This window comes from Chanos chanos, chromosome 1 (assembly GCF_902362185.1).
Source record: "Chanos chanos chromosome 1, fChaCha1.1, whole genome shotgun sequence".
NCBI lineage: Eukaryota > Metazoa > Chordata > Actinopteri > Gonorynchiformes > Chanidae > Chanos > Chanos chanos.
Window position 1 is genome coordinate 28,225,161 of NC_044495.1, and position 24,209 is coordinate 28,249,369.

Sequence of the window (24,209 nt, forward strand, 5' to 3'; positions counted from 1 at the left end):
TGCAATACTTCAAATTTTTTGTTACTTCTATTTTGAAAATACATGAATTCCCTCTGTTCACTAAGGCTTTTGGTGCGTCCATAGCATGAATATGTGTGAACTGACTTTGAAATAGGAAAAACTAGCTGAAGCGCTATTTTTGATGAAACATTATTGGACACACACTCTAACAGATGTATTTAGTATAAAGTAAATGGACAGATACGTAGTGGAGGGTGATGTCATGGATCGTAAATTGTGATATTGCAGAATATTGTGTGTCAAACAGAACTTTCAATGTAATGTGTCAATAGAAGGAAGTTGGCGTATATGTTCATGTATGTGTTCGGCAAAAATATTAACTCTGTGGAACACTGATTATGGACATGTTTTAGTTTCTGAGTATCAGTGAAATTGTATAGAATTCTAAGAACTACAATAAATTGGCCCTTGAATCTGACGTGTACGTGTTTGGACGGGCAGAAGCGTCCGTTTATGTCCCTTGTATATGACGACATCAGGCGGAGGGATAGATGTTTCAGGACAGTAGTGAGGGAGAGAGAGAGTGAACACAGGCACAGACAGAGGGCTACCAAACGAAAGAAATCGTTGCGGAAAGAAAGTGGAGGTAGAGAATATAATTCGTAGTCGACAGGTTTGTATGCAGATGCTTAGTAACATATATCTTCGATAGAGAAAAGCGTCTAATTACTCGACATAGAAGATTAGTGCATTGGTGTTCAACAGAGGAATATAAAAATGTCGTCTCCAAGTCCGGGTAAAAGGCGAATGGATACCGACGTGGTGAAACTGTATCCTTTGAGAATATAAACAGAGAGAAGAGACGATGTTACCGTTTAATACCTTAAACAGCAATGACAGTAGCTGTAGTCACATTGCTTTGCGACCTTCAAACCACCCATGGTGTTTATATGACAAAACATATAAATATATATAAATAATCACATCTGTGGTTCATCGTCAGGATTTTGACAACAAAGTAAATACTGTTTTGATGGTTGTCAGTGCTGCCAAGAATGCTGTAGATTTACAGTTGCTTGCAAGCACATATTATTTGTGTTAATGGTCGCTAAATCCTGATGTCAATTTGTTTAATCCTACTTATTTTGCCACTGAGCTGTATTTTTTTAATGTTGTCGTTGTCAAGGTTAATTTAGAACGGTTTTGTCGTTTGTATGCTCCCGAGCATTGGCTTGCGAGTTGATAGATTTGGCATAAATTATTATGTATGTTATATTTAAAATGATGACTGTAGAGTGGTCTAAATGTTAAAATCATGTAATTGTTAATGTTTGTCCAACAGTCATTGTATTTTGGCCTACTAATGAGCTGCTAGCATAATCAAAAAACATTGCCAAACACTTAGCTTAGCCGAAGAGCTAGCTAATCTTCAGTCGAATGCAACATTTATCTTGTTAGCCTGCAATGCTAGCTTACTACTGACCAAACTAATCAGAACTAGTTGTGTTGCTTTATGTCTGTACTGTACAGTTCATACTCAGTGTTGTTTCGCTAATCGCACTGCAAAACTGCAGACTATAAATAAGTGAATAGCTAACCAGCTAGCATTAAAAGGTAAAAAGCTAGCCAGATAGCCTTTCGTCATCTGACGACGTTCAGTTTGAGACCGTAAACACCTTTTTGTTCATATTCTCGAAACAGAAATGGACTCTTTTTACTAAGTTTTACACCATGACGGTTAAAACATTTGCATAAATGGCATGAATTGTTGCACGTACATGTAGTCTTAAGTGTGTGGTGTTTTTCTTGATTTAGCACTGGCATACACAGTGCCGTGTTGTTTTTGTCAGCTAAAAGTCTACTGTTTGTGTTATGGAAAGAAATTCTCTAGCGTGTGTAATCGGCTTTACCGTTGTGGTATAAAAGCGTAATGACTTATTATTACCAGCCATTTATTTTACCATACAGAAAGTTGGGTGTGGATGTTTATCGCCGTCTCACCACACCAATTTGAGACGCAAGAGTATTCTTAACGATTACGCGATTACTCTGTTGCAAAACTTCAACTTTGCTAGGTACCAACTGTCATAAATATTGACAGATGGTGTGTTGAAACAGTTGTGTTTTACTATTTATTTTGAAAAGAGCGTGTTTCGTTCTTTTCAACTGGTTGCTGTGCCGTACTTTTTACGCTGTGTTTTTTCCAGAGATTTTTTTGTCAACCTATGCACCCAGAATTTGCCACTGAACTACCAAGAACCTGTTGTTCTTTCAGTTGTATGTTCCCCTGTAAACACGAGTTTTCCCTTTTGTTCATAGCGAGGGGTCATCTCGTTCGAAGGTTGACAGCTATGGTTACACTTAGGCATATTAATGGTTTCAACTATGTCAGCCCCTTTGTGTTAATCTTAGTTTTAGTTTTTTATGTGGTATCTGACAGTGTCTCATACTTTTGCCTGTTTAATTCAGTGATAGGAGAGACAAATTTTACATGTTACATCTTATTTGAAACAAACTGAAGTACATTAAAGTTAACCGAGGGGATCATAAGAGTTAAGGGCAAGTGGTTTTGTTTTTGTCCTCTTTAGCAGTAGGAACTAGCGTGATGATTGGGCAGTCTGTTACTACCCGGAAACTGCAAGAGGGTGGGACTTTAAGCAGCTGATCAAGTGACAAGTAGTTCCTAGTTAAACACTACAGTTTTGGTTGTGGGGTTAGAGTTGAGCTGATGAAACACTCAAGAGGAGAGGATGAGAGAACTTTTTTAAGACCAGTCAAACTGGTTCAGCAAGTAAGCATAACAGTTATTTCACAAATGCAGAATTATTTACCTCATTGATGACCTCATTGCAGCTGTGCTTAAGCAGTGCCTTTACAGATGTGTTCAAGTGAACTTTAAAATAGTGTAGGTTTTTATGTTAAATCTTATAGCTTAGCACCTGGTTGTATTAATAGCCCTCCTATTTTTATGAATTTCCTCCAAGAGGCTGGTATAATAGTTTCAGACTGAACACGCTGTTCTTCAGGGACCCTTTTTGAGGACTTCCATTGCATGGTTATGAGTTTGCCAATAAATTGCTGTCTTCTCCTACTTTGGGAGAGACATACGAAACAGCTGAAACTCTATACCACACAGAGTGCACTTCAACCCCATGACCACCCCTACACACACACACTCTCACTCACTCACACATGTTGAGCTGAGGTCGTCAGTAACATGACAACTGGATGCAGATTTGCAGAAAGCCTGCTGCTTCCCTGTATCACATTTTTTGAACCAGTGTTCAAAAGACATTTCTGCTTACATACACACAGTTGCTCAGTAATGGCTTGTGTACCTTTAGAATTTGGTGTGTAACTGGCTGTGCCTGGTGTCTGTGCACCAGCATAGTCTACTCATTTGCTATGTGTTCCACATTTTCTCCGGTTCCTCCGTGTAACCAGAGTCACAGCGCCTTTCTGTGAGTCCTGCCCTGATGAGCTGACATGGAGACCTACAGTGGTAATTTGCTCCAAGCACCAGAGTGCTAGAGAAAAAGGGAGGGTGTTGAATCTGGAGCAGGCTCAACTGGGAATATGTGAAAATGAATGTCAAACTGACCTCGGCATTCAGAGCTGAGCTTAAGCTCCTCCTAAGCCACAGAGAGAGATGGTGACCTGCCTCTAACATCAGCAGATACCTCTGTGACATGTCCAAACAGGTTAGGACCGGCTAGGAATACTGGTAAAACAGCAGCAGCAGAGAGAGCGCTGACTGTATAGCACAGTCAATAAAAAAGTGGTGTAACTGCTTTTTTCTTCCCAAGGCTTCCTAAGTTCTTTTTGCATAGGTTCCTGAGCCAGTCAACATGGGATCTTGTACTTTGTGTCAATCCTGAATGTAATGATGACCATTCATTTAATCAAGTTTAACGGTATCCTACTGACACACAATTTCAGTCAGTCCCCTTGCCCAGATTAAATCACTCTTGGATCTAGTGACCTGCTTCACATGTGACTGTTCCTCTTGTACTGTTCTCTTGATATTCATATAACACCATCGCAGGAAAGTAAACCCAAGCATTCAGTTTAGTACATATTAATGAGCAGAACATATGAGTTCAGGCACAGAGAGCTCATTTCTGATTAAAGGGTGGAAAAAATCACAGTTATATTTTGTGTCTCAGGGAATGCCACGGAGAGCAGTAATGACACTGTTGTTCTGTTTGTTGTGATTCCCTGGTGTCACATATACATTTGTGTAAAGTGGTCGACTTCTGTATTTGCTTCAAGATTAGCATGTATTGGCTGAGCTTGTGTGGGCATTTGTTCATGTAGTAAGCAGTGTCGATAGCATTTCATGTGTTTCCTTTATTCTGACCTGACCTGTATTGTTGATCTGTGATCCCTGGGGATCTTAGTGCTGATTCTATACACAAAAGATCACAAAAAGGCATTGTAAATCAGCTGTGACCAGGAAACAGCACACAGAATTGTGTGTAAGGTGAGAATATGCTCAAGGCAGCACACATCGTCAGCTGTGTATATTGCTGGTAAATTTCAAAATATATCAGCATGAAAATGGCAGTTCATGTGATTTGTTATACATGGAATAATCTGAGGTTTGAGTTGGTCTATGATTATAAAGGAAAGAGAAATGATTATAAAAGAAACTAACGCAGCTTTTCATTGACTTCCCTTTTCTGAAGCTTTTTTCGTTGCTATTATTAGCAAACCAACAAACATTTTCTACAGGGGAAAAAAACGATTCCTTTTTGGTCTAGACCATGTTTGTGTGAGGTGCACTTTACAACGAATGCTGTCTCTGATATGAAATGATAGATATCCAATAACGTGCTTTGTTTGTAAACAGCTGTCGCTGTCAGCTCTTGTCATGGTTAGAACCTTATTAATATTCCCTTGAAAGCATGTTAGTGATTGAGTAGCCATGCTGCGAAGCATGTCGCTCACTAAATCACCATGGATATCATGCTATGAGGAGCGATATGTTTTCCTGTGCACTCTACGTTGTAGTATCCATCATAATACCAGTAGCTGTCAGCCTCAAGGTTTGTTGTATGCTCCAATCAGGGTAGTGGATGGGGGAGGGGGGCGCAGTGCCAAAAGCTGATTGGACAGCTGAGAATGTGGATACTAAGTGCTGTGCTGTCCATTGTGTGTAATAGCTGAATGGGTGAATGCAGGAGGTACTGAAGAAGTTATTGGGGAGGCTGTTTACATTGCTTGAGCAAGCCCCCCTTTCTTTTGGTAGTCTTTACAAATCCTCTCAGTTCAGGGCTCCTTGGTGTACAACAGCAGTCCTAAGACCTTGACATACAGCCTTGTCTTACAGTTGGCCCAGTCCCTGACCCTTACTTGGCTAATGTATTTTTAACTTAATTCTCCCATTTTATGTCTTTCTGCTTTGACACTCAGGTATAGTTAATGTCCTTTATGACCTACTTACACAGCCTAACCAAGCCTGCTGGTGTGTGCTATCATTCATATATAAAGGGCTTTTACAGAATTGACAGTGTGTTTACTAGTGTGTTTGTCTGAACACTGGTGTTAGTCAGGATTTATTGTGGTGAGAATAAGGCCAAGTTACACTCAGAGCATAACCTGGTGAAGAACCATTGGTACTGGCGGTGTTTGTTTACAGCTGTTTTACAGTGGCTGAGTGTCTTTACAGTTGAATTATCTGGTTTAAATCTGTTCTGTCTGTCATAACAGGTTGATGAGGTTTATTGTTGATTTGCATGCTATTCTGTGGGAATATGTAAATGCACTTGTACAGTGACTTTGAATGACAGGGTGAAAGCCTGGGGTCTTCGATGTGCTTGCCCTTGTCGGTAGGAGATTTGGGGCCCTCTTTAATCCCACAATAACAGTGTGGCTTCCTGCACGCTTGACTTAGCTCACTCAGAAAAACAGATGGACTCTAAGTTCCTCTCTTTTGTCTGAGTTGATGTTTTGTGGCTTTGTTCTTTTTTCTCTTTGTCTCTTTTTCCTCCCATGCTTCATAAGGAGAGTTGACATACATTTACAATGCCTCAAAAATACAACATTTGCTTAGCACAGAAAATCTTTTAAGCACTGTGCTTAAAGAGTTGTATGAGGAGAATACAGTGACACCAACATGAATGTTGCATTGGGTGGAGAGGTGCCTGCCCACAATGCTGTCTCATCTGTTGCATTTTGGTTTCAAATGATCTCAGTTCAAAGCGAAGTGAAGAGGCAAGCATGCGAGCGAGTTACAGCTTTATCAGTCAAATGCAGAGCCTTTCTTGTCCTCTCTTGGACGAAGGTGATATGCTGCTTGAATGTACTCGGAGAAACCCTGCACAGTCCCTCATGATTAATTTTCCTCATTTACACCCAGACTAAATGAGCCTCTATACAATGTCCTTATTAGCCTTTGAGCGTCTAGATCAGGAAGTGTAGTTTTTCTCCTTTGTAAGAATCGTCCTTTAAAATAGTTTGTCCATAGAAGAGGATTTCAGGAGAGAAGCTATAGCGTAGTTTTGAAAAATGCTTTTGTTGTAGACCTCAGCTAGCCAGAATGAACTGAATTGATAGTGGTTTTGGTGTGACATACACACACACACACACACGTACATACAAAGCTCATTTCTCTGTGAAGGCATGTGGCTCTGCTCCTTTTGTTTGACTACAGTCTCCATGTTCTTCACTACAACGTGCAAACACACACTCACACTTAACTAGACTCTGAGCCTGGCTTGAGGTGTCACTTGGCTTGGTGTATGTCACCATGGCTTCCAGCTGTGGGGAGATAGACCAGACTAGTAACCGTAGATTACAAATAACATTCGGGTCAATTCAGTCTATTCTGGGAATTAATGAATTTAATTACAGGTCATTTCCCCAACTGAGGTAAAATGCACATGGTTGTGTGATGTCCTACCTGGATATAAGTCTAGTTTTTATGTAAACACGAGGGTTTGAGATAGCCATTGATATGTCAAATCTGTTTAGTTTTTTCTCCTCCTCACTCTCTTTGGTCCTTTTCGTTCACTTTCTCTCTCCCCATCAGTATTCAGGGGGCATGCTGTGGGCCTCTGGGATAAGCCAGAGGTTTTTCAGAACAATGAACTGCAGTTTTCATTCTCTAGATAACAACATTCCTGCAGGACTACCAGTGCTGTGTTTGAGAGAGAGAGAGGAGGCAAAGTGTTTTCAGATGAAGTGAATCAAAAGAAAGCTGTTCGTAACGGCGGTGGGTTTACAGTCATATGTTTGTACATAACCAGACCCTCTTGACTCCTACCAGAGTACAGTATTCCACTATGTCAGGTGAGTTTATGGTATTCCTCAGTTAGAGGGCTATTCTTTAGATGGAGAATCCAAGAGAAGTGTTTTAATCTGATTGACACCAACTTGGAATGCCTGCCTGTTTTTTTTTTGTATGTCTTTGAATTGTTAGTGCTGTTTTAGAGATATTATGGGCCAGATTCAGAACATTACAGTGCTGTTTTTTTCCACTATCAGTTTCATCCCTTGGCAAACAAAGCAGATCTGTCTGATTAACCCAAACAGTCAGCGCCTGATATTAGATTAAAAAAGAGGTCTTGTCCAGTCCCGTGCTATTGGTTTTTGTTAGGTAAATATTGAAGTGGACAGTATTAACAGAAAACAGCTTTAATTCCAGGACATTTGACCTGTTACTGGACTGCTGTCAGTTTCTGTTTATCTAACTGTGTCTGTGTTCAGGTTATGTTGGTGTTGTTTTCATGACGGGAAGATTTTGTACATGTGTTTATTATGAAGGTTGGTTAGATGTTGATGTTGTAGGTAGATTTTCTTGTTGTCAGAAGGTATTTCCTGATTAAGGTGCGAAAGTGCAGTTTTCCTGAAACATTGAATTGTGTGCATGCAGTAGTCTGCCTGTATATGTGTTCTGTGCTTATAATTGTGTGTTTGTCATTTGTTTTCTAGCAGGGTCTTCTTAACTGTGCAGTGATTAAACATTCAGAGTCACAAGAGGTCCTACCGTTCCTACAGGCTATTGGCGGAACTGCCCTGGGTCACTTAGAGAGTGACAGGTCAAAGGTTCATTTGGCCCTTGGTTACAAATGTTGCAGAGGACAGCTGCTTTTGGTTCGGTACAGAGAGACTATCCCACCTGCACTCTGCTATCAGATCACCATTCAGAACTGGCTAAGACTGGCTTTCAAAGCAGAGCACCCCTCCCCCTTTGGCCTGTGAACACAGCTTATAGGACTGGATATACACCAGCGGTACATTACTCACCCCATAATGCTTCTCGCTCAATGAACACTAAGCTTATGTATGACTTAACAGTCTATAGGTCCCAATGTAGAGTGCTCTACTGTGTTAACCTAAAATGACCACATAGAACATATTTATGGTAAAAAAAAAAAAATTCAGTGTCAGTTATGGACAGATGTCATTCTGAATATATTCCGTGTGGAGCAGCACGCCAAGTATAGTAGGTCAGTCTTAGTGCTTTCATAAGCAAGACCTCCTGATGTCATCCAATAGGCTGAGCCATTGTGATAGTACAGTATTACTCCATGGACAGCGGGCATTTTGCATAAATGTCAGATTTGTTTTTAGATGGTGTTGACAAATGAAGGCCTTCAATAAGCTACAGAAATGTATGTTTGACTCCAGATGGAATGACACTCAGACCTGACCAGTCATTTCCCATCTGTTAGTAGAGCTTCAAGGAATGTGCACTAAGGCAATTTTTGTTTTGGCCGAAGAGAAGAGACACTCACCCTTTTGGAGGAGGGAACATATGGAGTGTGAATGACGTTTGTGTCATCTTTTTTCTCTTACCTTTCCTGAGCATTTAGAGAGCGGAGCCTGGACAGTCTCTGAAACTTTGGTTCAATTTCACTAACGCTATTTAGTTTTGTTTAGTAAGATCCTGTAAAGTTTTGCAAGATTAAATGACCAGTTCAATCAGTAAAAGACACCCAACTGAATTGTCCCAAGAGTTTACTTGACTTATTACTCAACACCTCATGATTCAGGGTTCCTCTTTTCCCCCATGATTTTCCCCATAGCTGCAGCTTTTCCTGCAGCTATGTTGTGTTTTCATACAAGGAGTGGGAAAGTACATGTAATCCTGCAGGTAAACAGCTGCTTAAAACCCCAAGGCTGTAAGAAATGAAGTGACTGGTAGAGCCAGTCACGTTGCACAATGCCTACGTTTAATGTACCGCGATTGAACGTATGGGCAGAACTCATTAGATTCAAATCTAACACGTTAACAATAGTTTAGAGTTCTGTTTACCAGAACAGATTTTTTTGTCTTGAAGCTGAAGTGTGAGACAGGCCCTCTTTCATGTAGTCCATCCTTTTAAGAGTATTTACAGTTTGAAGTCATTGAGGAATGACATGCATTCAGCTTGTTGCTCTGGTACTTTCACACAGAGAACAAACAGAGGTACATTAGACTCAAAGGAATGACAAGTCATTGAAGCGTTGTTTAAATGTCGCTGGCTTGTGCAGCTGTTTTTGCCCCATTGCTGTAATTTGCAAAAGTTAAACCGAAAGTCAAACAACCGATATACTGTTCTATCAAATGTCTTAATGAAAGTGAAAAGTCAGAATTGTGTAATGTCCTGAAGTGACAGAAACTGGACTGAACATTATAAAGCAGTGGTAGCACACTAAATGTTTATTTGTCGCTGTAGAGGTTTATTGAATTAGGCTGTTAGCATACAGTGCCGGGGTCAGAGAGCTAGCAGTCGATTTGCTGTGGCTGCTACTTGGCGACTGATTAAATAAGAGACTGAATTAATGAGGGAATGAAGCAAAGCCTTACGGGAGAGACCGGTCAGTGTGTGCTTTACTGGCTCTTGGCACACACTCTGCCGCTGTGTTTATTCCAAAGGGAGAGCAATTGAATCACGCTCCCAGTGTTCGGTATGGATGGAGAGTTGTTGTTTTTTATTCCCTCTGTGTGTGTATAGGTTTGTTTTCTTGTCTGTGGTCTTTGCTGTGTAGCTTGCTGTGTTGGGAACTGTCTGTGCTGCCACAAGGTTGAGGGTTAGCAAGGCATCATGGAGCTGCAGAAGTAGGCACACAAACTTCACAGAGTTTCAGATGTTAAGACTGAAACTGGGGTTTGTTGTATATGAAAACACTGGGCCTTGCTGTACATTAAAGGTGCATTTAATCTCAGGAACTTAGACTGGTTTTGTGCCAGGGCCAGAATTGCTATATAGTGGGAAACTTTAAAAAATGAGTTTGCTTTTGCTCTCTGTCTTTCTTTCGAATGTAAAACTGCTTTTCAGTGTCTCTCTCTTTGTCTCTGTCTTTCTCTCTCTCTCTCTCTCTTCCTCTTCCTGAGTGTATTATGTCTTCCTTTCTTTCAGTACTGAACACTGTCTACTTCCTGCATCTCATCTGCAAAGTGTTGATTGCACAACACCGTCATGCGGCATGTAATGTCATCCTTAAAAACCACAAAATGCCCAGAGTCCATACAGTGAGTTGCTTATTATGAGAGGTAAAAATGAGACAACTTAGTCAGTCTGGAATGACTTCAAGTGGCTCTCAACCAGGACAGGAGTGGGCCGCCAGTCACTGCACAAGGCTGCTAATTGGCAAAAATGAAATTAAATGAATGAAATCTCCTAATACTTTACTCATTAGGTGTCACAAGGTTTTTTTTTCATCTTTGTAAGAAATGTGGAAAAGTTTTTTGCGTGATAACCATGTTCAAGGCTTGTTTAGCGTAGTCCCCGACCAGTGGAGGGACTTGGAACGGCTAAGTGGAGCTGCGCATCCATTACATGGTGGCCACAAACACAGCAATTAGTTTTCGTAGCTGGGGCTGCTTCCAGAGACATAGGTGGCTGTACAACACTTAAACTTTTTTTTCCCTCCACGTATATGCACAACTGTTATCCTCCTGTGCACAGTGTTTTCTCCATGCCGGATGTACAGGTCCGTATTTAAGTGTGGCCAGCATCGTGTTTCCTTTAATCGCCTGTAGGTAATCTGCCGCTAATGGGATGATCATGATAAGGTGTTTTCCTGCCTGTTGGCCACAAGTAAATATTTTCCCTGCAGTCCAAGGCCAGTGAATTAAGGAGCAGGAAAGCGGGATTTTGTCCCTTGGTGTTGTTGAATGTGTGTTTGGCTGGCACATGCCGTTGTGACCTTGTTTACTCAGTGCTGGTTTGTTGCCAGGCTGTTGCTGTCTAAGTTATTATTGCCAGAGTGGTGGAAGAATAGGACTGTGGCCCAGTGTGTGTGTGTGTGTACGTTACACGCTTTATAGTTATTATTTCTGTCTTTAGTAAGAGGAGGCGTTATGTGCGTTCACTTTTGGAGTGCTGTAATTTTCATGGCCTTGTTATCATGACCTCTGACTTGTAGTCAACATAATGATGTAATCTATTAGTAACACAGTCAGCATGGCACAAAACTTTCCATGTGTCTGTTTTTAGGTCTTCTCTCTCTTACTCCTTGGTATGTATGCACTGTCATTCCTCTCTCTGTCTCTCTCTCTATCCTACTTTGTCTCTTCCCTGTCTGTGTCTATTTTAACTGCCTGTCCATTTTTTTTCTGTCTCAGTGTTTTGTGCACCTTTTGGACCCCCCCCCCCCCCCCCCCCCCCCCCCTCCTCACCCACTGTCTTGTCCTCTTTTTAATTTTGTTACATTTAACCTGTTTCCACAGCCAGAGGATTTGCATATCAACTGTAAGCAGAGTTCAGTTTGTTCTCTTAAAAAAAAGGGGAAAAAAAAGGGAAACATGTTGAAGATTGAAGCTGAAGGGGCAGATGCTGCTGTGAGTTCACATGGTATACATTATCCTCCTCTTTGAGCAGGATGGCCATTACTGGGCAGTGTTTGAATTCTTTGGGCTCTGTTCAACACTGGCCTCGTCTCCCTCCTTTTTGCCGGTCAGACCACACTATGGACGGTACGGTCCCAAAACGAACTGCTATAAGTAGACAGCACTGAAGTGGTTTTAGCCACATGCTAGCAGATAGCCCTTTATATGAAAGAAAACACAACATGTTTTTTCGGCTTACCAGTCAGGAGATATTTTTTGCTCGAGGACAGAACAGCTCAGCTGCAGTTGACTAAAGCGCAGTCAGTCAGAATACACCAGAGATCATGTCGGGCCATTAACCTATGCATGAGGCAATTTGACTGTACACACCCGCGAAGTTCAACAATACTGCACAACAGTCAGCTGTCTCATAGAGAGGCATTACCTACTCGGACGCGTGCTTAGGAAATAAGTCTCCTCAGTAGGTGAGGTGATTGATGAGTGCTATGGACGTGAGGACCCTCTGTACTGTAGATTATGTCCTAATCCAGTCAGATCCATGGTAGGGGGATGGGGGCATATTTTAACCCTGTCAGGATAGGATAGATGTTTGAAGACAGGCGAATGAGGTAGACGACACCGTGTTGTACAGAATGTTGAAACACGCTGGGTTTCAAACATTATTTGTTCACTGGAGTTTGGGGGGGTGGGGGGGGGGGTGGTTGTAACTTAAACTGGACTTTAACCTCTGTGGAGTGAAAGAGCAGCTGTGATAAATTCAGTTTCTGTTTAACAGACCACTTATCGCCGAATTGGGTATTTGTCCAAAGACACTTTTATTTTTGTGTCATCCCATGAAATACTCAGTTATGACGTCTAATTAAAGGATGATTGTGCAGCGTCTGTCTCTCTCTCTCTCTGTGTCTCTGTCTCTGTCTGTGTGTCTCTCTCTCCCTCTCTATCCCTCTCTCTCTCTGATGGTTTTATGAGTTTCACACATTTTGGGACATCCGGCTCGCCGTAAAAACAGCTGGAATTTAACAACTCCTTTCAGCTCATGTACTGGGTTAACAAAGCCACACTGCCGTCAGTGCATTCAGAGGCTGAAGAGATTGGGAAAGGGAGGGGGGCAGAGAGGTGACAGGGAGAATGAGGATTGTAATGTTCTGATTTCCCCATGCAGGAAGAATAAATATCTCTGCATTACATGCAGTCAGACGAAGACAGCTGGCCATCGTGTAAAACCGCCAGTATCCTGAAGAACAATGAAATCGCTGTGTGTTTCCAGGGGGGTGGGTCTGCATGTGCGTGTACATGTGTCAGCCATTTGTGATGTGTATGTGTGTATGGTAGTGTAATAGTAGTGTTCTTTCTAATATGCTCAAAGTCTTTCTCTGCTGTGCTCTAATGGTCCTCTGGTTCAGATTGAACCCTACACCACACAGATTAACTGCTTGCCAACCTGATCCCAACACACACACACACACGCAGGCGCACGCACACACACACACACACACACCTATATATGTATCACATATATACATCATTCATGTGTATGTGTGTGTATATATATGTATATGTGTGTGTGTATATGTGTGTATATATATATATATATGTGTGTGTGTGTGTGTGTGTGTGTGTGTGTGTGTATGTGTGGGTGTTTATCACTTATGTTATTACTTGTGTGGTCTGATTGAAATCGGCCAAGCAGAGAAGCCGTGAGATTGAAATAGTGTGCATTTTGTTTTGACATAAGCGGTCAGAGGCATGCCTCCTGGGTGCTTCAGCTTGGCCTGTTGCTGCTGTAGATTCTATACGGCTCAAAAATAACCCTGCAGTACAGTTTAACCCTCTCTCAACCAACAGCACTGTTCCCATTCACTCACAGTTTAACCCTCTCTCAACCAACAGCACTGTTCCCATTCACTCACAGTTTAACCCTCTCTCAGCCAACAGCACTGTTATCATTCACTCACAGTTTAACCCTCTCTCAGCCAACAGCACTGTTCCCATTCACTCACAGTTTAACCCTCTCTCAGCCAACAGCACTGTTCCCATTCACTCACAGTTTAACCCTCTCTAAGCCAACAGCACTGTTATCATTCACTCATAGAGAATAGGTGACTGCGACTGCTGCTGGTCAGCAAGTCCATCTGTCTGATGGTCTGCTTCTCACTCTCTCTCGCGCTCTCTCTGTCACACACACACACACTTTTGTATAATTACAGTCATTACATGCACATGACCTGGGTGTCTGTCAAAGGGCCATGAAAAGGCGAAACCCAGAGTTGATGATGCGTTGCACACCTCCTGTGGGAACAGAGTAATCGTACTACCCAGATGTTTTCAGTGATACACAGAAAAGCACAGAGATCAGTTCCCCCACCCCCACTCATATAGTTTGTCTAGAGTTCACAGGCTGTTGGCTTCACCGTATGAAAAAGAAGCATTTGAGCAGTTAGCAACACTGAAACCTCCATCCTTTCCAGAGTCTTCAGATGGAGAAAGTAAACATGTTTGTCTTGATATGGCTGGTGTGTGTGTGTGTGTGTGTGTGTGTGTGTGGTTTGACTCATGTCACAACGTGGAGCCCACACAACAGATGACAATCTGTCCTCACATAGAGTCGTGAGTCAGGTGGCTTGCTTTCTCTCATTTTGTTTTTTTTTTGTTTGTTTGTTTATTTTTTGTTTTTTCCTTGAGATGAAGGAAGAAAGTGTAGAAATGAAAAAGCCAGTGCAGGCCTTGACAATGTTAGACCAGTGTCCAGGCTGAAGGGACCTGGTTGTACTAGCCTCTAAAGGAGACTGGCGTCAGACATGCAGTGTGAACTGCTGCTTTTTTTGTCTTTTGTAAATAATCAGAGAAGTGACATTTGTTTATAGCTCTGGGTTGTGCTATGTGTATGTGTGTGTCTTTGTGTCTGTTGTGTGTTTAAGGTTTGTGGGTACACTGTAATTTGTTGTTGTGTTAGTTGAGATTTCCTGCTGACCTTTACCCTTTTTCTATTCATGGTATAGGCTCTGGTGACAAGAGTAAAGTTGGTCTTGTGAAGTCTCACTCATTTTAGCTGTGTAGAAATGATTTTTGTCTGCTCCATACCTCGATAGAGCTCAACCTGCAATGTGTGCCCAAAAACAAAAGAAAATGAAACAGACAAGTTCCAAAGGCGTGGACTTGAACAGACACACAGACACATTAATTGAAAGACAAGATGGATGGTCTTTTTCCAGACTTAGAAGCATATAGATCAATTTTTGTCTTTCCTCAAAACCTCCTAATTGCTCTTTTTCTCTCTGCCTGAAAAATGAATGACTCTTCTGTCTGCACTTCCCAGTGGGCCAGCAGCCTAAAACATGATTTTTATTTTTTACCTCTCTCTCTCATGCAGGTTAATTGTCATTTAAAAGAGGTCAAACTGTGACCTAAAAAGAGTGTGTATACCAACTCTCATTTTGTTACAGAATTATAGCATCAAAATACTCATTCTAACCTGCTCCACTACAGGTTTGTGTTTGTTCCAAAGTTTTCTTTTTTGGCCAAAGTAGATGTAAAATAAATAAATTTGTGGTTTAACCTTAACTTTTTCTTCAGCATTGAGAGTAAACACGAAGTCACAATCCTCAGTGGACTCAACGAATTTGTAGTCAAGTTTTATGGACCACAAGGAAGTAAGTCTGCTTTTCTGTCTGTCAACAAATTATAAATACAGTAAAGATGAAAAAATGTTGTTGTTTTTTTTTTGTTGTTGTTTTTGTTCCAGTCCCGAAGTAGGCTACTGGCAGAGTTCAGTTCAGTTCAGTGAGTTTTGTAAATGCTTGTTAAAGTAAAATCAAAGCTGCCATTATCTAACCAAGAATACCATTTGGTCTTTGAAAGCTTAATCCTGTTCAGACTAAAGGGCTGTTGAAATATCCCCACTTGACCTGAGGTTAGACACACAGAGTGATGTCATCATCACCCACAATCGTCCTGCAACCCTATCATCATAAAACAGTAATATTACATTTACAGCACAATGATATCAGCGGCTCGCTCTGCCAGAGCACATGACCGACACGCCTGCCCACTCCAGGGTATAAACAGAAATAAAACATTTAAGCTATATGTTCATGGCTCAGACAGTAGGTAATTGAGATGTGGGACTCACCTAGCCACCCCTTACAGGCACAGGGCCTCTGAGATGGGAAGTGGTCTCCATTGATAAACTAATAATGGAGATATTTATTATCTACTGGAAAAGAGGATGGTTATGTTTTCTTCAAATTCCCTCCAGTGAATTGCTTGTAACTAGTATCTGTGATATGTAGTGGTAAAGCAGAGCTGTTGGATGCATTGTTCCAGTGAAATATTGCGTATTGTCATGTCACCCTGCCCCAGTAAATGACGGCAGCCTCTGGTGCATAGTTCTCTCCCTACTGTGTCGTCAGAGCACACTAGGGTCATGTTTCTCTGTGCTATTCTGGGAGTGTACACATTGCTCAGCATGCCTGGATCTGTCCATATAGTACACCTCACTCAGTCTCTGTTCCTCTCCTCAAACCTCACTTTCTCTCTCTCTCTCTCTCTCTCTCTCTCTCTCTCTCTCTCTCTCTCTCTAGCACCGTATGAAGGGGGTGTGTGGAAGGTGCGAGTAGATCTTCCCGACAAATATCCTTTCAAATCTCCATCTATAGGTACTGTAAAAGAGTTTGGATCATTAAGGTTCTGTGGATATGACTGACAGGCACATAAACGTCCATAGCATGGGGTCACAGGATAAAACAGACAGAAATGAGCATAGAGTTAGAGCTTAGAGAAGCTCAGGGTTTGCTCTCTCTGTTCCTGTCATTGGGGTGTAACAGATATGTTTGTTCAATATGTGTACCAGAGAACAGTAGCAGTACAGTTGCAGTGGTGGCTCTAAAGTAAAAGGACTAAGTAATGACTCCACATCTGAAAGCTCTCTGATTTTATTTACGTCTCTCGTCTCTTTTCCCTTCTCTCCACAGGATTCATGAATAAGATATTTCATCCTAACATTGATGAAGCGTAAGTTGAACACATTTGGGGGGAAAAGGGCTATTATTCAAAGGCATATGGAAGAGCTCATGGAGTCTTTAGTCTCACAGGAGTGATTTCCTACAGCGGCACAGGACAGTGAGCATAAAACTACTGCTTAGTCCCTAGCAGAGAACATCATACCACACAGTAAAGTAACAATTGGTATAGAGGTACTGGGCAGAACTGAGCTTATGGGCTCCAGTATATCAAGGGGCTTAGTGAAAGATTACAGTCCTGACAGGTTGAAGGGTTCAACATTAACAGCTTCTCTTGGTCACAGACAGTTGCTGTAGTTGCTGTATAATCAAATGAACTGTCAGCCCACAGCTTCTAGTTCATCATTAACAAATGCTGTACCACAAGTGTAAAGACCCTTGATTTCCACAATTTGTGTTGAGCACAGAGGAACAATTGGAGAAGTGTCCCATAATGACAAAACAACCTTCACTTCTCATTCTCAGGTCAGGGACCGTGTGTTTAGATGTGATCAACCAGACATGGACCGCTCTGTACGGTAAGTGCCTATCAGTCTCTGTGTGTGTGTGTGTGTGTGTGTGTTTTGATTGTCTGTGGCAGGGTTTCTAAAGAATAGGGAGAAATATGGCTACCTCGGCCCACAAATCAAACGTGCTAATCCTCTTACTCTCGCTGAACGCTAATGAGGTAATACTCTGAGCAGGCAAGGTCAGAATACGGACTTCAGCTGACCACCCCCAGTTAACCAGCCTCAGCTCTACCAACACCAGAGCCGCTGGATTCATCCACCCTGCCTCTCTCTCTCTCTCTCTCTCGTTTTCTCCCTGTTTTTTCCTCACAGGGTCAAGATTGCATGATTTGCTGGTTTGAATGTTTGTAGTATGATATAGTAGATGTTTCATATTCATTTATATGTGTATTATCTGAGTTGTGTTATGTGTATTGTCTGAGTCGTGCCAGCATCTAACAAATGGGTGGAATTAGTGTATGTAACTTGACTTATTAAAGGTGAAATTACAGCAGAACATTAGCTTTGAACTTCAGGTCTGAAATCGTTCCTTTTTTTGTCATATAGCTTAATCGTTAGTTGCATTCTGCGCTTTTCCTCTCAGTATGTTATTGTAGCAAGAAATGCCAATCCTAAACAAGCTGACCAATGTCCCATTGTTTTAGTGTGTACCAGTTGTGAGTGCTGTTGATTGGTCAGTCATATGATCCTGTGCAGCAGCCAGTTTGTGATCGTGGTTGTGTTAGTGAGTGTGTTTTGAGGACACAGTGCTGACCTCCAGCAGATATCTGCAGTACTGCATCAGTGAGAGGGACAGTGAGGGAGTTATGAAATGGATAAAAAAAAAAAAAAAGTCAACAACAAACGAAGTGAAAAACTGATTAGAGACCTAGTTCAAACTGCGTTTTGCCAAAATGACATTTCAAATGTGATATTTCTTCTTGGTTTGTTCTGAGTTATTATATAAACAGTATATTTTTGCCCCTTACAGACCTGTATTGACAATATCTGTATTTTCCCTTGCAGATCTCACCAATATATTTGAGTCGTTCCTGCCACAGTTGCTGGCATACCCCAATCCCATCGACCCTCTCAATGGAGACGCCGCTGCCATGTACCTTCACCGGCCAGAGGAGTACAAGCAGAAAATCAAAGGTGAGATTCCCCGTGTGTCAGTGTGGAAAGAAATGACATCAGAGCATTTGTCAGGAATTGTCTTAGACGTAAAGACTTTAGTTTCTGGCCCCTTTTTTTTTTTTTTTTTTTTTTTAATTTGACCCTGCTAAGACATTATTAACCTTTTACTTTTGGTTCATGGTGTTAGATGAGGACATTAGTAAAGAAGGTTTTAGGTGTACCTTTTTAAGTGACTCACACTGGTTTGTGCATTTGACTTTTGGTTAATTTATTGAATCCCTGGATGGGCTTTAGGCTTTTGATTTGTCAGGCTTTATCTCATTCATTCATGTCATTCATGTTCCTCTGTTGTCTGGTGCATGGCTAGTCTTTTGTCAAACTGTTCCCCCAGATGAGCTACTGTCTAACCCCAATGAACTTTCTCTCTGTCTCTCTCTCTCTGTCTCTCTCTTTCTTTCCATCTACCTGTCTCTACCAGAGTACATCCAGAAATATGCAACTGAGGAGGCTCTGAAGGAGCAGGAGGAGGGTGCGGGAGACTCCTCATCAGAAAGCTCCATGTCAGACTTCTCAGAGGATGAGGCCCAGGATATGGAGTTGTAGTGAACTGCAGCTCTCTTTCCCCCCTCCTAAACCACAGAGACTATATGATTTCCTAACCATGAGAACCAGACTATAATATTCATATTTAAACAAGGTGATTTTTTTTTTATTATTATTATTATTACTAAACCAGGATTTTTATGGATATCTAGCGTTGATGATAAATATGGCACCCTATTTAGGTGTTTCTCTATTTTTTTTTTTTTTTAATCATTATTTTCACCACCTCCACCCCTGAAAGGCCTGTAGTGTTTTTCCCCCTTGTCCCTTTGTTGGTAGCTGCGTAGCTCCGAAGCATGTTATCACTGCCCTGGTTCTCTTTACCCATCACCGGCTGGTTCAGACAGAACTCTGTTTGTCAATGCTGTGAGGGCCGTGGACAAATTTTTCCCTCCTTTTTTTTTCTCCACTTGATGTTAAGTAGCGTACCATGGAAGACCTAGGTTGTTATCCTGATGGTACAGTTGTTTTGGTCGCCGGTTCCCTGACTTTCCAGGGTCTTTTAATGCAGCCCTATAGTACAGAATGTGTTCAGGTGGAGTTGTGCATTCAGAGGGATGTGACTATTTTTTTTTTTGTTTTGTTTTTGGCACGGATACTGTTTGTTACTTCTTTACATTGTCTTTGATGAAGACCTCTGCTGTGAGTTGGAGTTGAAATCATTTTTTTGAATCATAATCACTCTCAGATTGTTGGGTGTTAAAACAGTCATAAATTAAAAGAAAGAAAGAAAGCAGAACGGGGAACTACAGCCTCAAGATTCAGATTTTTTTTTTTCATCAATATTTGGCATTTTTTTCTCCCCTCTTTCTCTGTCTTTCGCTCTTTCATCCTTGCTCTCTTTGGGTGGAGATAATGCTGTTTTGAGTTGAAATCAGTGACTCTGTACAGGTTAGGTGACGTTTTTTCGTTTCAGCGACCATGTGCTAATGTTGTGTGTTTCAGGAATGGTCCAAAGCCCCCACCATATCTTACCATTAAAGGTCATGTTTGTTATATATCATTTGGTTGGCACATAGTTCTCCACTGGAATCTTACAACTGGGAGCTCCAAAACAGAACTGGTAGAAATGTGTTCATTCACCCAGTTTACTCTCTCTCATCTGCCGTTTGTCCAGTGTTTGTTGTTTTCCCTTTGACGGCAACAAAACAAGACGCCCATTTTGTGTTAAGAAGCACAAAACGTTCCTTTTTAGAAAAGGATTATTTGATCCCTTTTGCTCCTTTCTGATATATACATATATTTTTTGGAATCCCATTAACGAGCAGAAACTTTCTTTAAACATCATTTTTTGTACATTGTGGCATGACGCGGAAAGTGAAGTTGTGTAGGACGTTGTTGGTCTAGCATAGTTGGAAAAAAAAAAAAAAAAAAAAAGATTTTGCTAACATTGTAGAACTCATCAACTTGCCTATTGCTTGTGCTTAATACTGATAGGTGTTGTTTGACTTCACGTAGAAAATAGCTAGTTTGCTGGGTGGTGATATCAACTTAAATAAATGTATATGTATGGACATGAGCTCTTTCCCTGCTTGCCCCAATGTAAATTCATCAGATTTGTACACAAGGTTTATATCACATTTGTACAGGTCTTTCTCAAATGATTTCAAAAAACCAGGCCTGACTTGTTTCTGTTTTTGTTTGTTTGTTTGTTTTTTAATGGGGGAAGGAGGGGCACTAATATGGACAGCTACGGAGAGAATATGCTTAGAGTTTGTGTAGGCTGAGTATTTTGGGCAGAGGTTGTCTTTGTAAACACACAGGCTATGGGTTCAGATGCTAACCTGCTTAAAACAGTGCCATGTGGAGTGCAAAAAAAAAAAAACCTTTGGATTGTATCCATGTTTGTGATTTTATTTGATGTTTGTTCCCAGTTGTCCCACAAAATCTGACAACTAATCCAATCAATGCGTCTCTTTTCAGTTGAAAATAGATTGTGGGTCATTTGGCTTGAAGTGCAAGTTGTGATTCCTTTGTTTATCTACAAAATGATGTCCAGACAGAAGCAAGAGGAAGAGAGGTGAACTCTTCACATACACAGCTTGTGTTTTCCTGACTAGCCTGTATTTACACATTGTTAGGGAGACTGTGGCTTTTTTCCCATCTCGTTTTAATTGCATGATTCATGGGAAACGCTGTCAGAGTTATAGCCTGAGTTTAAGTACAATGGAAGTCCAACAGAGAAGAGAGTTTCAAGCCTAAGTTTCGCATTAGAGTCCTTTAAATGGATTTTTTTTCACCTTAACACAGTATTGTACAACAGTAGGAGAAAAGAGATAGATGTGGTATAGAAGATGCTCATGTATATGGATACGTTATTAGGAGAGTGGTATGCTATTTCATAATTTTAGGGACATTATATTCTTAAGTTATGATAGACTGATTCGGCATGAGGTTGGATTACACCATCAGTGTCCCAGAAACACTTGTGCTAATTTAGCTGTGGCTTTGTTGCCATTCTGCGTAGCATAGACGTCGGGACAACCTGTATGGGCCACACAAACTCACCAGTTTCTTCATTTGGTTTTGCCTTTATCTTTTATTCCCCCAAACTGACAAAGTGAAAGACCAGATAAAAATGTGGAACATTTGTTTGCTTTTTTTTTTGTTTTGTTGTTGTTTTCATTTTTAAACTTTATTAGTCATAAATTGAAATGGCTTAAAGAATCTAAGAGACTCAAATAAACAAATGTATAAGTGTGCTTCCATCGATAGTTTAATTGTAAATTATTTGGAAAACTTTGTGGCAAAAAGTAAAAAAAGAAAGAAAGAAATCTTTATGCTTCATTTTCTTTTCCCTTTTAAGGATGATGAGAACATTCTGACAGGGAGTTATTAATGTTTATAGGGGCACTAAGCTAGGGGAGGGAGGGTGGAGAAGTACCATATGTGTGGCCATTTTTTTTTCCATCTTCCTCTTTTTGGCATCTACTGTCAGTCCGCTTCCCCTTACACGTCCATCAGCCTCAGCACATACACACAAGCAGCCATAACACACAGGGATTCAAACCCTCTCACACACACACACACACACACACACACACGTTTAGGGCATAGTTGAGATTAGGGACTCTTCACTGTTTTATCCCTGACAGTAAGAGGGGAGAGGACTCCTGTGTTTGCAGCTGCTGCTCTGTGCTCAGAGGCTCCATGTGCTATTACAGAGCCCCACCACATCATCACCTAGGCCTCTGTGTTGGCTGTTGTTCAGTGCACTTTGCATGCATCTGGTGTGGACTTCAGGCTGTCCAGTCACTGATCTCCCAAATCTCTGCTCGTATGAGGGTTCACAGCAATTTTTATAACAAAGGCGAATGGATGAGCACACAGCATGGAATTTTTTTTTTTCAGTAGTATCTGTATCTGGTACCTAGTGTGTGATACTTCAAGGAAAAAAAAAATTTTTTTTTAATCAGTCCTAAGTATTATGGTAATTACTCCCTCCTTCTCTCTTTCTTCCTTTTGCCAACTTCTCTTGATCAGTTTTATTTTCTCCCTTTTACTTTGCATTGTGAAGTGGGCATGCTTGTCACGAAAGACAAATGCTCTCTATCTATAGGATTATAACCTCTTCAATAGTTGTGTATAATAAACTGTAATATCTTCTTTTTTAATAAAATATTAAATATGTGTATAAACAATGTTCCTCTCTGAGTCTTTTTTCTTCGGACCGTTCATACAGGGAGGTCAGCTGTGTAGTTTCTCATAGTGTAATAACAATCCATGTCCATAAGGGGGCAGTCATGTGATTCATGTGTCAAGAACAGCAAATGGATAACATCTATCTATCTATCTATCTATCTATCTATCTATCTATCTATCTATCTAAACTTTACTATCTATCTATCTATCTAAAATTTACTATCTATCTATCTATCTATCTATCTATCTATCTAAAATTTATATGTAAAACATAATTATACCATTTACTGTTGATGAGCTGTATGTATGTATGTGTGAACTGAAACCTGGTAACTTGACAATGATTGGAAAATACTAGTTAAAGTATGCATTCTGTTATGCTGCAACCTTAGATTAAACACTCACTGTAAACATAGGTGGTATTCTTAATGCCTACAAACTAGCAATACTTTTGAGTCCAATCTACAAAACACCCCTGCAATGCCACTTTGGGCATGTAGGGGGAGATGTTTCCTCATCCTTTGTATGCCTTTTGTAAACTAACTCTAACTGAAGCACACACACAAAAAAATCTATGACATAAGGCAATTTAATCTCCTCCAACAAAATGCTTGTCACACACCAATCTGTCCTCCTTTTCAGTCATGTTTCAGGAAATTGAGATGCCCAGGGATATCAAATTAAAGTGTGTAATGTGTCATTTTTCCTTTTTTGATCAAAATGAAAACTTTTCATTGATAATCTATGCACGAGACAACCTGGCTTCAATTTTACTCCTCCCTGTCCTTCATTTCTCAATATCCTTTTATTTGTAAGTGCCCCCCCCCCCCCCCCCCCCCCCCCCCATCTCTTACTGAATCTCTCTCTGTAATTTTCGCTTGTCCCGCTGTCTCAAACATATTTCTCTTAGTTGCATATTGTGTGTCTGCACTAGCACAAACGATGTGAGCAAGATACCGAACTGGCTCTTGAACAGCAAGTCAGTACATCCGTTATGCTTTACTGTAAGAGACAACCCATTTTAACACTGATAAGTGTAGCAACAACTGCCATGAGCTCTACTTGCCTATAACGTTTTATTTGGTTATATATTATTATTCACTGCCCTATTTTCCAAATGGCACTTTTAAACATGTTTTCAGTATTTTTTCCATATTACATTCCTGCTGACTGAGGCTTCATTTGATGGCTCTGTATCTGCCTCACCAGAGCTGTTTTATTAGGCGTCTTCCCAGTCAGCCAGAGGGAGGAGACAGTGCTGCCTTCTCTGCCTACTCTATGGGGTGGTGATACGGGTGAAGAAGCGCAGGACTTTCCATAGGCTTGACCTCCACCGCCCCAGAAACAAGAGCTCCTCAATGAAATATTTAGAGCGCCTTTATCCGCAATGCGATGGTCAAGAGGGCTGCAGGCCTCCATGATGTAATGCTAATCTCCAGTCAGCTCCACTCACTGGGTGGGATGTGGCTTTACCATCATGTGACTTGTCTCTGTGGTGCACTGAATCACAGAAGGGTGAAACTTCATCATTGCACCACATTTCCAGTTTCCCTTTGAGGAATTTTGTATTCCACATCC

The 24,209-nt window shown here is 41.0% G+C and overlaps 1 protein-coding gene across 2 annotated transcripts; it reads left to right on the forward strand.

Moving 5' to 3' along the window:
• Positions 1 to 545: 545 nt before the first annotated feature.
• ube2h (ubiquitin-conjugating enzyme E2H (UBC8 homolog, yeast)) lies at positions 546 to 22,589 on the forward strand. 2 transcript variants are annotated; one of them, XM_030771072.1, is made up of 7 exons: positions 546 to 791; positions 15,317 to 15,393; positions 16,324 to 16,398; positions 16,714 to 16,753; positions 17,227 to 17,279; positions 18,276 to 18,404; positions 18,865 to 22,589. In XM_030771072.1, exons 1-7 carry the CDS (start codon positions 739 to 741, stop codon positions 18,987 to 18,989), a joined length of 552 nt encoding a protein of 183 aa, XP_030626932.1. In that variant the 5' UTR covers positions 546 to 738; the 3' UTR covers positions 18,990 to 22,589. The 2 variants fall into 2 exon arrangements, with proteins under 2 accessions (XP_030626932.1, XP_030626941.1); XM_030771081.1 differs by lacking the exons at positions 16,714 to 16,753; positions 17,227 to 17,279.
• The last annotated feature ends 1,620 nt before the right edge of the window (positions 22,590 to 24,209 follow it).

What these genes read in the sequence shown, in the direction of transcription:
- ube2h (XM_030771072.1), top strand. Translation starts at nt 739, where the DNA reads ATGTCGTCTCCAAGTCCGGGTAAAAGGCGAATGGATACCGACGTGGTG. An exon ending in GTTTTATGGACCACAAGGAA is followed by an intron (nt 15,394 to 16,323) that starts GTAAGTCTGCTT and finishes CTCTCTCTCTAG; the next exon opens with CACCGTATGAAGGGGGTGTG. An exon ending in TTTCAAATCTCCATCTATAG is followed by an intron (nt 16,399 to 16,713) that starts GTACTGTAAAAG and finishes TTCTCTCCACAG; the next exon opens with GATTCATGAATAAGATATTT.